This window comes from Elephas maximus, chromosome 21, assembly GCF_024166365.1.
Source record: "Elephas maximus indicus isolate mEleMax1 chromosome 21, mEleMax1 primary haplotype, whole genome shotgun sequence".
NCBI classification, from domain to species: domain Eukaryota; kingdom Metazoa; phylum Chordata; class Mammalia; order Proboscidea; family Elephantidae; genus Elephas; species Elephas maximus.
This window is the reverse complement of record NC_064839.1, coordinates 39,564,198-39,577,759: the sequence shown is the minus strand read 5'-3', so window position 1 is coordinate 39,577,759 and position 13,562 is coordinate 39,564,198. Positions and strand designations below refer to the sequence as shown.

At 41.0% G+C, this 13,562-nt stretch overlaps 1 protein-coding gene across 19 annotated transcripts in view; it reads right to left on the bottom strand.

The window, feature by feature from the left end:
* Window positions 1-13,562, bottom strand: part of HYDIN (HYDIN axonemal central pair apparatus protein) — a 443,907-nt gene that overhangs the window by 168,371 nt on the left and 261,974 nt on the right. For all 19 annotated transcript variants that reach the window (XR_007514557.1, XR_007514558.1, XR_007514559.1 and 16 more), the window contains 5 exons: window positions 10,841-10,981; window positions 10,069-10,171; window positions 6,888-7,007; window positions 6,441-6,650; window positions 4,025-4,162 (listed from right to left, as the gene is read on the bottom strand). Coding sequence is in view for 15 of the 19 variants with exons in the window: in XM_049863606.1 (XP_049719563.1) it covers window positions 4,025-4,162; window positions 6,441-6,650; window positions 6,888-7,007; window positions 10,069-10,171; window positions 10,841-10,981 (712 nt within the window). In the remaining 4 variants the exon portion in view is untranslated. The remainder of the gene's footprint in view (window positions 1-4,024; window positions 4,163-6,440; window positions 6,651-6,887; window positions 7,008-10,068; window positions 10,172-10,840; window positions 10,982-13,562) is intronic.

Genomic DNA, 13,562 nt, shown 5'->3' with positions numbered 1-13,562 from the left:
GAGTTCCGATCTCCCCACCACGCCTTTTTATTTGTTCTTTTTTTTTTTTTTTTAAATTTTTATTAGTGCTAGTAATGTAGGGGTGAGATGGTATCTCATTGTAATTTTGATTTGCATTGCTCTAATGGCTAATGATCACATTCCTCACGTGTCTGTTAGCCACCCGAATTTCTTCTTCGGTGAAGTGTCTGTTCATATCCTTTGCCTGTTTTTTAATTGGATTATTTGTCTTTTTGTTATTAAGGTGTTACAATATCTTATAGATTTTAGAGATGAGACCCTTGTCAGATATGTCGTAGCCAAAATTTTTTTTTCCCAGTCTATAGGCTCTCTTTTTACTTTTTTGGTGAAGTCTTTTGACGAGCATAAGTGTTTAATTTTTAGGAGATCCCAGTTATCTAGCTTATCTTCTGGTGTTTCTGGTGTTTGTGCATTGTTAGTTATGGTTTCTATCCTAATTTGTGCCATATATTAGGGTCCCTAGCATTGTCCCTATTTTTTATTTCATGATCTTTATAGTTTTAGCTTTTATATTTAGGTCTTTGATTCATTTTGAATTAGTTTCTGTGCATGGTGTGAGGAATGGGTCCTGTTTCATTTTTTTACAGATGGGCATCCAATTTGTTAAAGAGACTGTCTCTTCCTCATTTAATGGACTTTCGGCCCTTGTCAAAGATCAGCTGACCATAGGTGGATGGATTTATGTCTGTGTTCTCGATTTTATTCCATTCGTCTATGTGTCTGTCATTGTACCAGTACCAGGCTGTTTGACTACTGTGGCTGTATAGGTGGTTCCGAGATCAGGTGGTGTGAGGTCTCTTATTTTGTTCTTCTTTTTCAATAATGCTTTACTTATCTGGGACCTCTTTCCTTTACATATAAAGTTAATAATTAGTTTTTCCGTCTTGTTAAAGAATACTGTTGGTATTTGGATTGGGATTGCATTATACCTGTAGATTATTTTTGGTAGAACTGACATTTTTACAATGTTGAGTCAGCTTTTATCTCAAGCATGTAACAATGTATTTTTCCAACAAAAAGAGTTCTCTTGTGGAAGTCTAGTGGGGGAATTCTTCTCTGTCATGTTAGATGTTCACCTATTAATGTATACTGCTTGACTCTGTAAACATTTGTTTTCATTGTAAGAATTTGGCTTAATAATAGAAAATCTGGTAAATACAGAAAAGGAAAAAAATACAGAGAAAAATCTGCTTACACACCTAAAAAGAAAATCCAGTTCAAAAGAAGGGGACCGTGGAAAACAGTTAACACAGCAGGCCTGAGGCTGCTATTCTTAGAAAAACCTGCCTGCAAATTTGGCCCTTGGCTGGCATCTGGGAACTTAGATTTTGGGAAGGTTCTCACCATTTTCTGATAAGAATGGTTCATTGTGCTTGTACTGTTTATGCAAACAATATGGCTTATGCTGAAAACCTTTTTTTTCTGGGAGTCTGGAGTTTTCATATAGCCAGGCACATGCTGCCCATGTGACCAGCCCAAGCACTGAGTTTCTAATGAGCTTCCCTGGTAGGCATTTCACATGTGTTGTCACAACTTGTTCCTGGGGTACTTAAGTGTGTCCTGTGTGATTGTTACTAGGAGAGGGTCCTTGGAAGCTTATGCCTGGTTTCCTCTAGACTTTGCTTCATGCACCTTTCCTTTTGCTGATTTTGCTTTGTACCCTTTTGCTATAATAAATCATAGCCATGGGTAAGGCTATATGCTGAGTCCTGGGAGTCAGTCATCCTACCGAATCATCAAACCTGGGGGTAGTCTTGGGGGTCCCCAACACAGGGATGATTCTGAGGAATAACAGCAAATATGTCCTATGAATATTATTTCCTATAAGAAAGAAGAAAATGAAAATATCTATTTAGTATTCCTAATGAGATTCAAGAAGCCACTGTATCTCAATAGCAAGAGCACAATGTCAGGAAGAGGGAGCACCAAAACCAGGAAAGAGCATATGGGGATGAAATATCCTCCCACTTTCACTTCTGGCAGCACTGAGGGCTGCATTGTTATGGCTCCTTCTCATGCTATAAGCACACAGATATTCTGCATAAAGCACAACAGCAAAATGATGACAAGAAAAATCTCTTGAATATACAGTTGAGTTTGAAAGAAAAAAAAAATATCCCAATGCTAGAAAGAAACAATGATGGAACCTAGCCAGTGTGGTTAAGTTTAGAGAATTCACCTCGGTGGGCCAGGGCAAATGAATGCACATATGTAATCATATACGTCAAATAGAAGTGGAAATGTATAAAATAAAATATTTTTATATACTTGGAGAAAACAATAGGTGGGGAATGGGGAAAACCTTTCACATACTACTCTTAAAGAAAGCCTTAGAAAAATTGAACAGAAAAAAAAAAGTAAGCAGAATAGATTGATGATAATCTATATCCTATAGACCAGAAAACATAATTTTCAAGCATTCGTTGATATTAAAAATCACTTTAGGTCATTAAGATATCTTAATAAATTCACAGAGTGGGAATTTTGGGGTGATGTTGTCTGACCGTGATATGAAAAACTCAACATCAATAATAGAGTTTAAATAACAAAACAAAAATCTTTGTCCTTTGGAAATTAAAAAGAAAAACGAACATACCTCTAAGTTGGTTATGCCAAAGAAGAAATAAAACTACAATTCTAGACAACTTAGAAAATAATAACAATTATAATTGTAAATTTTTTTATCTGTAATGTTTTATTTTCTTAAAAAATTATGGGATGAAACTAAAGGTGCAGTCAGACAGCCGCACCCGCGGTCTCCCATAGGTGCAGTCAGACAGCCGCACCCGCGGTCTCCCATAGGTGCAGTCAGACAGCCGCACCCGCGGTCTCCCATAGGTGCAGTCAGACAGCCGCACCCACGGTCTCCCATTCTGTCGGTATTCACTGATCAAAGAAGAAAAGGGGACGTGCAACTGAGGAATTCAGAGAGACCGACTGTAAGAGCAAACGCAAAATCGCCGAGACAAGTTGGAAAAAGAGCAATAAAGGGGGTTGATCTAACAGGTATCAAGATGTACTTTAAAGCTGTAGCAATTAAAATAGTATGTTATTAACATAAGGGCAAACGGACCAATGAAACAGATAGGGAGATCAGAAATAAACCCAAACGATAGGATAATTAAGGGAACTATAGGCTCTATGGAAACCCTGGTGGCGTAGTGGTTAAGTGCTATGGCTGCTAACCAAGAGGTCAGCAGTTCAAATCCACTAGGCGCTCCTTGGAAACACTATGGGGCAGTTCTACTCTGTTTTATAGGGTCGCTATGAGTCGGACTCGACTCAATGGCAGCGGGGAGCGGATAGGCTCTATTATCCAAGATGATAACAGTTGTTATCTTTGGATTGTAAGGTTAAAAATAACTACGATTTTATTCCTTTTTTTTAAAAAAGAACTTTCCAATATTCCCCACAACGATTATGTTATTTTCATGAGAAAAATTCAACACGATGTTCTTTAAAACTGATAAACCAGCATTAATTTGAACAAGGAACACCTCTTCCATTCACTTCTAAAAGGAATTTGGCTCATTGTAGTCCACTGGTGTTTTCACAGTTGCTAATGAAAGATTGCTTTTATTTGGTGTAGCCATTGGAGGAAGCCCTAGGCTTCAAGGGATTACAGTGGAAGTGTGAGGACATAATTGGAAATAAACTATTCTATTCATGAAAAAAAAAATCCACTAGAATAGAATATATGTTCCATGAGTGCATGGATTTATGTCTGTTTGGTTCACTGCTTTGCCCTGGTGTTTGGAACAATACCTAGCTAACGTGGGTACGCCATAAATATTTGTTACAAAAATGAGTGAAGTGGCCTGGGTTGACTTATTTTTTTGCTTCGGAGTATCCTTTTGTTCTAATTAAAAAAAAGTTACATTCATCATCCTGGTAGTGAGTACTTATCCTAATCCCATACACATCTGGGGCGTGGTTTGTGGATTTGAACTTGGGGCCCACTCTCCATTAGCTTGTGGCCATCAGAGGTGGGCAGGCTACTTACTAAGAGGGGCAGGATTAGTGGCACTCCAGGCAGAAGGCTCTCTGGCAAAGACAGGTGGTCATTCAGAACCTTGAACTCAAAGCCGACTTTCCCAGTGTTCTTCAGCGTGATTTCAGTTTCCGTGACATGATCAAACAGCTTAGAGGAGAAGAAGGAAGAGAGTGACTCCTCTATCCCCCACTCTTTGGGATGCTGCTACCACCCTGACAAAGGTGAATAGACAAACCCACCTCACAGACCTGGCTTTTGTTTCTTCTGATATAGACAGCAGCTGACTCACGTTTCAGTATCACAAAAAGGTGCCTATTGGGATGGAAAGAGCACAAGACTCTGGAAGCCTGGCTCTGGTCCTAGTTCTACTAATAACTAATTTATTTAGGTATGACTGTGGCTAAACATCTAACCTCTTTGAACTCCAATTTCTTTATCATGAGGAACTTATATTAGAGGATCTTAAAATAAGCTTTCTGCAGCAAGAAGCTTTGCTTTCTGGGTTCCATAGTTTGAGAAAAAGATGAGTCAAGTCCACAATGTTCTAGGATGAACTTTTTCATTTAGTGAGGGTCTATGGTGGAAATAAGCCAGATTTTTTTTTTCCCTGGGATTTTGCTAACATAGTTCAGCAGCAGGGTCGAGCAGGCCCAATAGTCATAAACTGAGGCCACTTCCAGGGTTCTTTAGGTGGACCCAGGGCAACGACTAGCTGCTTCCATGAATACATCCCGAGCTGGGCCAATACCAATTGCCCAGACAATCCTGGAGATAAGGAGGGAAGGAAAATTCTATTTGGTCTACAAAATGGAGAATTCCTCAACAGGTGATGGGTGAAGGGATTTTAGGTACAAACTTTAACCTATAAACACACATGGACATGTTAAATTCGGTAATTTTACACGTAGTAGTGGTACAGTGGGGGCCCGATCCCCATTAAAATATGATAGGAGATATGATCTCTGCCTACAAGAATACAAAATCTAACTGTAAAGAGATATTCAGACATACAATTAATTAACTTACAATTACTACAAAGCAAATATTAGAAAATATATAACCTGACAAAGACTATACTTAAGTACTGGGGAATGTAAAGTAAGAAGAAAATAATGGTAGAATGCCTAGGTTTGGGGTTGGCAGAGTGGCGGGTGAGAAGGATAGCATAAGAGAAAGTATGAAGGCAGGAAGGACTGAGATGCCTTAGGGGCTTGGCTACAATTGAATGGGCTACACTGGGAGAATTCTGAGAAACAAAGTTACTGTGTGAGGAGTTCAGTAGTTAGCAGGAGTTAGCAGAGGGGCTTGGTCACCCTCAGCCAAGCTTGGGAGCCCAGCTGTCATCCACTGAGTGATAGAGAAGGGAATTTATGATGACTGATGACCCAGGCATGGAACTGATCAGGTACTTTACTTAAGTAACCACAGCCATCTGGTGAGATAGGCATTGCTACTCCATTCCCATTGTATAGATGAGGGACACTGAGACTTGGAGAGGTCAGGTGACTTGCCCAAGGTCACACTGTTGGTAATAAAATCAGGATGGCATCCTGGATTTACTGACTATAAAGCCATGCTCTTTTCTCAATACTATGTTGTTTACCCTGATGCTGCTGAGGTTACTTGGCCAGGGGATGGATGGGCTGAAAATACAATTTTGGGAAAATTGATCTGGAAATGATGGGTTTATATGGGTTAGTGGTAGAAGCTATGGATGCATTGTAATCCTTCAAATGTGGTCCATGGACCTGCAGCATTGGCATCACCTGGGAGCTCATGAGAAATGCAAACTCTCAGGAAAGAAAGAAAGAAAAAAAAAAAAAAAGACAAGAAATCCAAAGTCTCAGGGCCTCCCTCGATCTGCTGAATCAGAATCTGCATTTTAACATGATTCACAGGTGATTTGTAGGTGTGCTGCAGTTTAAGAAGAACTGCTATAATCCTTTAGGCATGGCTTGATGAGAGGCTGGAGCGTGAGAACAGCAGTGGTAATAGGAAGGGAAAACTACCTCAGAGACTGGTGGGTGAGTTGGCAAACCCTGCACACTGTAAGGATGTGGGAAGGGGAAGGAGAGAGTACAGTGGAACATGCCTTGGAGATTATACACCCAAGGGCCTGGGAAGATGGTAGAATACTGTTGAAAGAAATGAAGAGGTTAGAATGGGCTTCTGGATTGAGAAGGAAGATGAAAATTTTAGTGTCTAACATGCTGTGTTTTAGGAGACAGTGGGAAAAGCAAATGAAGATGCCTGGCAGTTGGAGGAAATCAGGAGTGGGGAGGCAGATTAGGGAACCAAGGACAGTGGTAATGGTGAGACAAGATGATTGGTGATTTCTCCAGGGGTTCCAGGAGGGATGAGAGGACAAGGACTATGGACAATGTTTAAGGCAAAACCAGAACAGCTTCCACTTGGTTTGCAATACCTGTAGTCCATAGTTGATTTCCTTGGTGTCAAAACAATAGTTGACCAGGGATGCTTCTCCCTTCAGTATTATTTCATAGGTGGGCCCTCCTTCCACTTCACACAGAGCTTTTGCATGTGCGATGATGTCACAGTGTCCATAGAAGGTGAAAGATATCTGGCGGCTACTGTGTGGCTGCAATACTCCATAAAGCGGCAAAATATCAAACACCTGCAGGAGAAGTTCTATATGAGAGCACTATCAGATTGCAGGGCCTTCAAAGATTAAATTAATTCCTAACTTTAATTTATGTCTCCACGGAAGCTAACTAGCCCAGCACCCTGAAAAGGTAGGTATTTATCACCTGCCTTTAATGATGGTAATGATGGTGATGGTGCTGGGCAAGATTTAAATTTCTAAAGTGGGGCAGGTGTTCAGTAGGGAAAGAACCCACGAAGTGTTACGTACCTCTTCTATCCCAAGGGAAAGCATTTCATCCTGTCCAAAAATCCGTAAGGATTCATGAAACTCCACCTGGCTCTGGCTTGGGCATATTCTTTCTGTTTCAGCAGAATTCATTTTTAATGCCTAGAAATTAGAGTTGTGAGGAAAAGCTAGCAAGCATCATGAAATGGGTCATCAATGTGCTCCTCCCCATCACTGACAGAAAAATGAAGTATATTGTATATGATCATAAAAACGGTACTTTTTTTCCCTAGGGAGACGACTGGATAAGTACCCAAAGAGGTACGTACAAGACTGTTTACTGCAGTGTTATTTATAACAGCAAAACTTTGGAAGCAAACCAAATGTCTATCAACAGGGGATCACTTTAAACAAAGTGTGTGTGGTTCCTCTCTCCATGGAGGTTGATGCAATGTACGTTTATGAACCAGGAATGATATTCACAACATATTATTGAGTGAAAAGCAGTTCCCATTCATGTAGAATTATATATGCCTATGTATCTGAGGTGTCCTGGTGGCACAGTGGTTAAGAGCTTGGCTGCTAACCAAAAGGTTGGCAGTTCAAATCCACCAGTGGCTCTTTGGAAACCCTATGGGGCAGTTCTACTCTGTCCTATAGGGTCGCTATGAGTCAGAATCAACTCCAGTGAAACGGGTTTGGTTTTTTTGGTTTTAAGTATCTGAAGGATGAGTGGGTGTAAATTCATTCAGAGATTAGCAGCCGCAAATAGATGTCTGGGAGGTTGTTTGCTAAAGTTTCAGAGCGTTTTTCTCTGAGTGGCGGGATTTTGAGGATTTTTTCTTTTGCATTCTAGAGTTATTTATGATAAACATCTTTGAAAATAGAAAAAAAAAGAATTAACACTTAAAAGCCAAGTGTTTTATGTACATACACACTCATTCTAAAAAATCTGAAAAATACAGAATGATTCAAAGAGAAAAATAAAAATCAATTAGATCGTACTCTGTATATGTGTACGTGGGTGTGTGTGTATATATGTATTTGTATCCTGATTCTTCAGTTGACATTATACGTGCCTTCCTATGTGACTGAATAGTCTTCATGAGCATCATTAAAAAAATATATATGTGGACAGCTAAGTGCTTGGCTGCTGTATTTTTACGCAAATATAACATGTGCCTTCTACGTTTGTTTGCCAGCTGTGCCCACCCCCTCGAAGTATTTTCCTAAACATACTATGCTAAATTTTTTTTTTTTTTTTTACAGCAATATGTTAAAAAAAAAATTGGCACAGTGGTACTTATGAAAATACCTTGTGGAGGGAGGTCATAGTTGGGAAAAAAATGTAGAAGGTGTCCAAAAATATGGTACTAGGAGCTGAAAGGTTGGTGGTTTGAACCCACTCAGAGGTGCCTCAGGAGATAGGCCTGGTGATCCGCTTCTGAAAGGTCACAGCCTCAAAAACCCCATGAAGCAGTTCTACTCTACACACACAAGGTTGGCATGAGTTGGAACTGACTGGACAGCAATTAACAACAACAAAAACAGTATATTTAAATGATGATTAACGTATATGGTATAAATTTAAAATATTCACAAGGGTATATGGTAAAAAAAAAATAATACTCTCATTCCTATTCCCCAGTCCTCCAGGTCCTCTTTCCCTAGATGGTCACTGTTTCTTATATGTTTGATTTATTTATTCTCTTCATTCGATTAATATTGAGAGTTTACTATGAGCTAGACCTAGGGATATAATAGTGAACAAAAACAGGAAAAACAAAAAACCAAAAAAACCCTGCTTTCATGAGGCTTACATTTCAGAGGTATTTCTGGAATGCAAATGTGTATGCAAATCTGTCCATCTCTGAGAGATAATACAGTGATTAAGAGCAAAACTCTGAGGCCAGACTGCCAAGTATTCCAGCTCCACTGCCTGATGGATGTGCTCCCTCAACAGTAAAATGGGGAAAGGTAACAGTACCTACTTCACAGGGTTGCTGGGAAAATGAAGAGTTAATGTAAAAAAAATTCTTAGAGCAGTGCAAAGCATAGAGTAAATGTTCAGTAAATGTTAGCTGTGGTTGATTTACATACTTTTTTTTTTTCCTGTGCACAAATGGTAGCATACTATCCACCCTGTTTTGCACCTACTATTTTTTACTTAATGTATCAGAGATTGCTCCAAATCAGTATACAGAGAACTTTCTCAGTCTTTTAAAGAATTTTATAGAATTCCATTGTTATGATGTAATTGAGCTTATTCAACCAGCCTCCTGTTGGTGAAATTAAGCTGTTTCCAGTTTTTCTTGTGTTTCCAAAGCTACAGTGTACAAGGATAGCTATATATCTTTATGCAAACAAAAAGATGTAGCTGGAGAATAACTCCCTAGACAAGGAATTGTGCATTTTAGATTTTGATACACACTGCCAAATTACATCCCCAGAGGCGGTGCCAACTCATACTCTTACCTACAAAATATGAGAATGCCTCTTTAATCCCACTCTTTGCCACTACTGAGACAAGTACTATTTTAAAAGATTGTATAATATGTCCATTACCATGGACATATAATAATTTACCTTTCCTTGTTTTCCCAATCTTTTTGCTATTACTACAGTGTTATAGGAGCCCTGGTGGCACAGCAGTTAAGCATTCGGCTGCTAACCAAAAGGCTGACAGTTCGAGTCCATCAGCCACTCCCTGGAAACTCTATGGGGCAGTTCTACTCTGTCCTACACGGTTGCTATGAGTTGGAATCGACTGGACGGCAGTGGGTTTGGTTTTGATAGTGCTATAACAAATGCCTTTGTATGTAAATATTGGTATTTATGAGTTGGAACTAACTTGATGGCAACGAGTTTATGAGGATTTACTTAGGTCATCATTCTAGAAGGAGAATTAAAGGGTATGCATTTTTAAACACTCTTGATCTCCCCTTTGTTTTTACTATGGGATTATTGAGGTAAACATTTCTCCCTTTAGTAACTTTTGTCTGGGAGGTGGGAAGGTCACCAAGGTTTAGAGATAACTGGTTTTTCCATTATAGAGAAAATGTATTTACTGAGGTCACCTGGGCTCTCACGTGTTGGCTCCGTGGGTATCTGGTGGGGAAGTAACTTGGATAAAGTTATGCAGCTTCATCCCAGCCAAACCCCAGTGCTGCCTTTGCCACTGTTTGCTGTTGTTTTATGCACAAGACTCTCGATGCGGACCTACCCCAGGGAAAGTGCTCTGTACTTCTGGAATATCCATGGCTCCCAGCTGAGCTTTTCTGTGTTCTCTTTCATAGTCCCCATCATCTTCATCCTCCAGGACAGTCCTCAGAGTTTAACAAAAGGCAGAGAATCACTCAATTAGCAGCCATTGCAACAGTCTTCAGTCTTCTGTCCCCCCTTGAACACACCCCCAAGGAGTAAGTGGAAGTTCTCATTCAAGGGATCCCTTTCTCTAAAGGTCAGCTGGTCAGTACTCTGTTACTCCCTGCTTTCCCCCAACATGCACTCAAAAACTTCTAGGTCACCAACTTAGTTGGTCAGTTCTCTCTGGGGCCCAGCTCTTCTTCACTGTCCTCTCAAGCCCATGTTTGACTTACAGAAAGTCCTAGGAAGCCCTGACACTTCTCCAGACAATGTGGATGTGGATGTGTTAAAAAAGTTTCGTCATTCTGGAGGATATAATGCTTGCTATTCTTGGCCTGACCCTGGATGCAGATCTTGGGAAGATGGAGCAGGCAATGTGAGAGGAAGGATTCAGGCTCCCAGGACTCTGGAGGCTCTGACCTCCTGAAAGCAGAGACGATGTTCTTTTCTGGGTATCCCAGGTGCCCAGCCCAGGGTCTAACACACAGAAGCCACACATTAAACTGCTGACCAGTGAATGGTTGAACCAATAAACGAGGGATGAGTACTGAGAATGTAAGTCAGTGTAGAGAAAAGCTATCAAAATCAAACAAACAAAAAGTGTACGCTGTTTTTGAAACTGCACTTACTTAGCAAAATCACTTAAATCAATCTCGAAGGAATCCAGTGCAGCTGGAACTGCTGGTGAACTCTGAGATGCTGAGGTTGCTGGGATGGACTCCACCTGGGACAGCGGGGCACTGTAGAGCTTCCTCAGCCATGTCGCAAACCTACAAAGGCACACAGGACACTGGTACACATCCAGCTTTTGCCAATCAGTGCCTGGGTGGGCTCTCAGTTTCTAAGGCCAAGCTGCAAACCCTAGACTAGGCAGGTCCAGAAGATACTGCCCTACACCCTCCCTTGGACTAGCCTTCCTCACCCCATTCTTCAAATCCTAGCTGAGGTTTCATTTTCTTCTAGAAAGGTTCCTGACCACCCTCTGCCAGTGTCTCTCCTTGAGCATCCCCCAGCCCGCTGGTATTCCTCTCTCAGATTTATTTTTCCCATCTCTGCTGGACTGTGAACTCCCTAAGAACTGATATTGTGGCATGGAGTAAGCACTCATGCATGTTTATGAATGACTGAGTTTTACCAGGGATCCTGCTCCCAGAAAGCCAGCGATCTCAAGGCCTTTGCATGACCTTGCCTCCTAAAATATTCAGTCCTGGGTGTCTTGCTTGCCTCACTCAGTCCTGGCCCTGCCAATGAGTTTTGCCACACTCAAGTTCTCCAAGCACAAGGACAGCTGATGCTGAAGCCCACATGGCCAGCTTTCACTGATTAGAGATGCCTTGTTGTTGTTAGGTGCCATCGCATCGATTCTGACTCATCACGACCCTATGTACAAGAGAATAAAACACTGCCCAGTCCTGTTCCATCCTCACAATCGTTGCTATATTTGAGCCCATTGTTGCAGTCACTGTGTCAAATCTATTTTATTGAGGGTCTTCCTTTTTTTCACTGATGCTATATTTTACCAAGCATGATGTCCTTCTCCAGGGACTGGTCCCTCCTGATAACACGTCCAAAGTATGCGAGAATAAGTCTTCCTATCTTTGTTTCTAATAAGTATTCTAGCTGTACTTCTTCCAAGACAGATTTGTTTGTTCTTCTGGAAGTCCATGGCATATTCGGTACCCTCCACCAATTAATGTTTTGAAGGCATCAATTCATCTTCAATCTTCCTTATTCATTGTCCAGCTTTCACGTGCATATGAGGCAACTGAAAACACCATGGTTTGGGCCAGGTGCACCTTAGTCCTTAGCGAAGCCTTGAAACATCACAAAGGCCAAGGAGAGGGGTCACTCCTATTCCTCCTGTCCCCCCTCAGGGACCAAGTGGCTCTGACTGGACTCCCCTCCTCTCTCCATGCAAAGCCCTCTATCATAGTATCAACCTGATGTCACTTATGTATTCATTCTAGCTCCATGTGCATTCTCCTTTTCCTCAGAGGTTCAGTGGAAATGCCATCTCTCTTATTTTTTTAATTGTACTTTAGATGAAGGTTTACAGAACAAACTAGTGTCTCATTAAACAGTTAGTACACACATTATATTGGTTAACAGCCCCACGACATGTCAACACTCTCCCTTCTCAACCTTGGGTTCCCTACTACCAGCTTTCCTGTTCCCTCCTGCATTCTAGTCCTTGCCCCTGGGCTGGTGTGCCCCTTTTGTTTTGTTTTGTTTTGTTTTATGGGCCTGTCCAATCTTTGGCTGAAGGGTGAACCTGAGGAGTGACTTCATTACTGAGCTGAAAGAGTGTCCAGGAGCCCTACTCTCAGGGTTTCTCCAGTCTCTGTCAGGCCAGCAAGTCTGGTCTTTCTTTTTGAGTTAGAATTTTGTTCTACATTTTTCTCCAGCTCTGTCTGGGACCTTCTATTGTGATCCCTATTAAAGAAGTCAGTGGCGGTAGCCAGGCACTATCTAGTTGTACTGGGCTCAGTATGGTGGAGGCCTTGGTAGATGTGGTCCATTAGTCCTTTGAACTAATCTATCCCTTGTATCTTTAGTTTTCTTCATTCTTCTTTGCCCCCGAAATGGTGAGACCAGTGGAGTATTCTAGATGGCTGCTTATAGGTTTTTAAGACCCCAGACACTACTTACCAAAGTAGAATGTAGAACATTTTCTTTATAAACTATGTTATGTCAATTGAGCGAGATGTTCCCCGAGACCATGGTCCCCACAGCCCTCAGCCCAGCAATTCTGTCCCCCAGGGAGTTTGGATGTGTCTATGGAGCTTCCATTACCTTGCCTTGTACAAGTTGTGCTGGCTTCTCCATTATTGTGTACTGCCTTACCCTTCACCAAAGTTACCACTTATCTGTTGTCTATTTAGTGTTTTTCTATCCCCACTCCTCCCCTCCCTCATAACCATCAAAGATTGTTTCTTTTGCGTGTAAACCTTTTCATGAGTTTTTACAGTAATGGTCTCATACAATATTTGTCCTTTTGTGATTGACTTATTTCACTCAGCATAATGTCTTCCAGATTCATGCATGTTATGAGATGCTTCACAGCTTCATCGTTGTTCTTTAGCATTGTGTAATACTCCATTGTGTGTATGTACCACAGTTTGATTATCCATTCATCTGTTGATGGGCATCTAGGTTTTTCCATCTTTTTGCTATTGTGAACAATGCTGCAATGAACATGGGTGTGCATCTGTCTATTCCTGTGACGCCTCTTATTTCTCTAGGATATATTCCTAGGAGTGGGATTGCTGGATCATATGGTATTTCTATTTCTAGCTTTCTAAGGAAGTGCCATATTGTTTTCCAGAATGGTTGTATCATTTTGCATTCCCA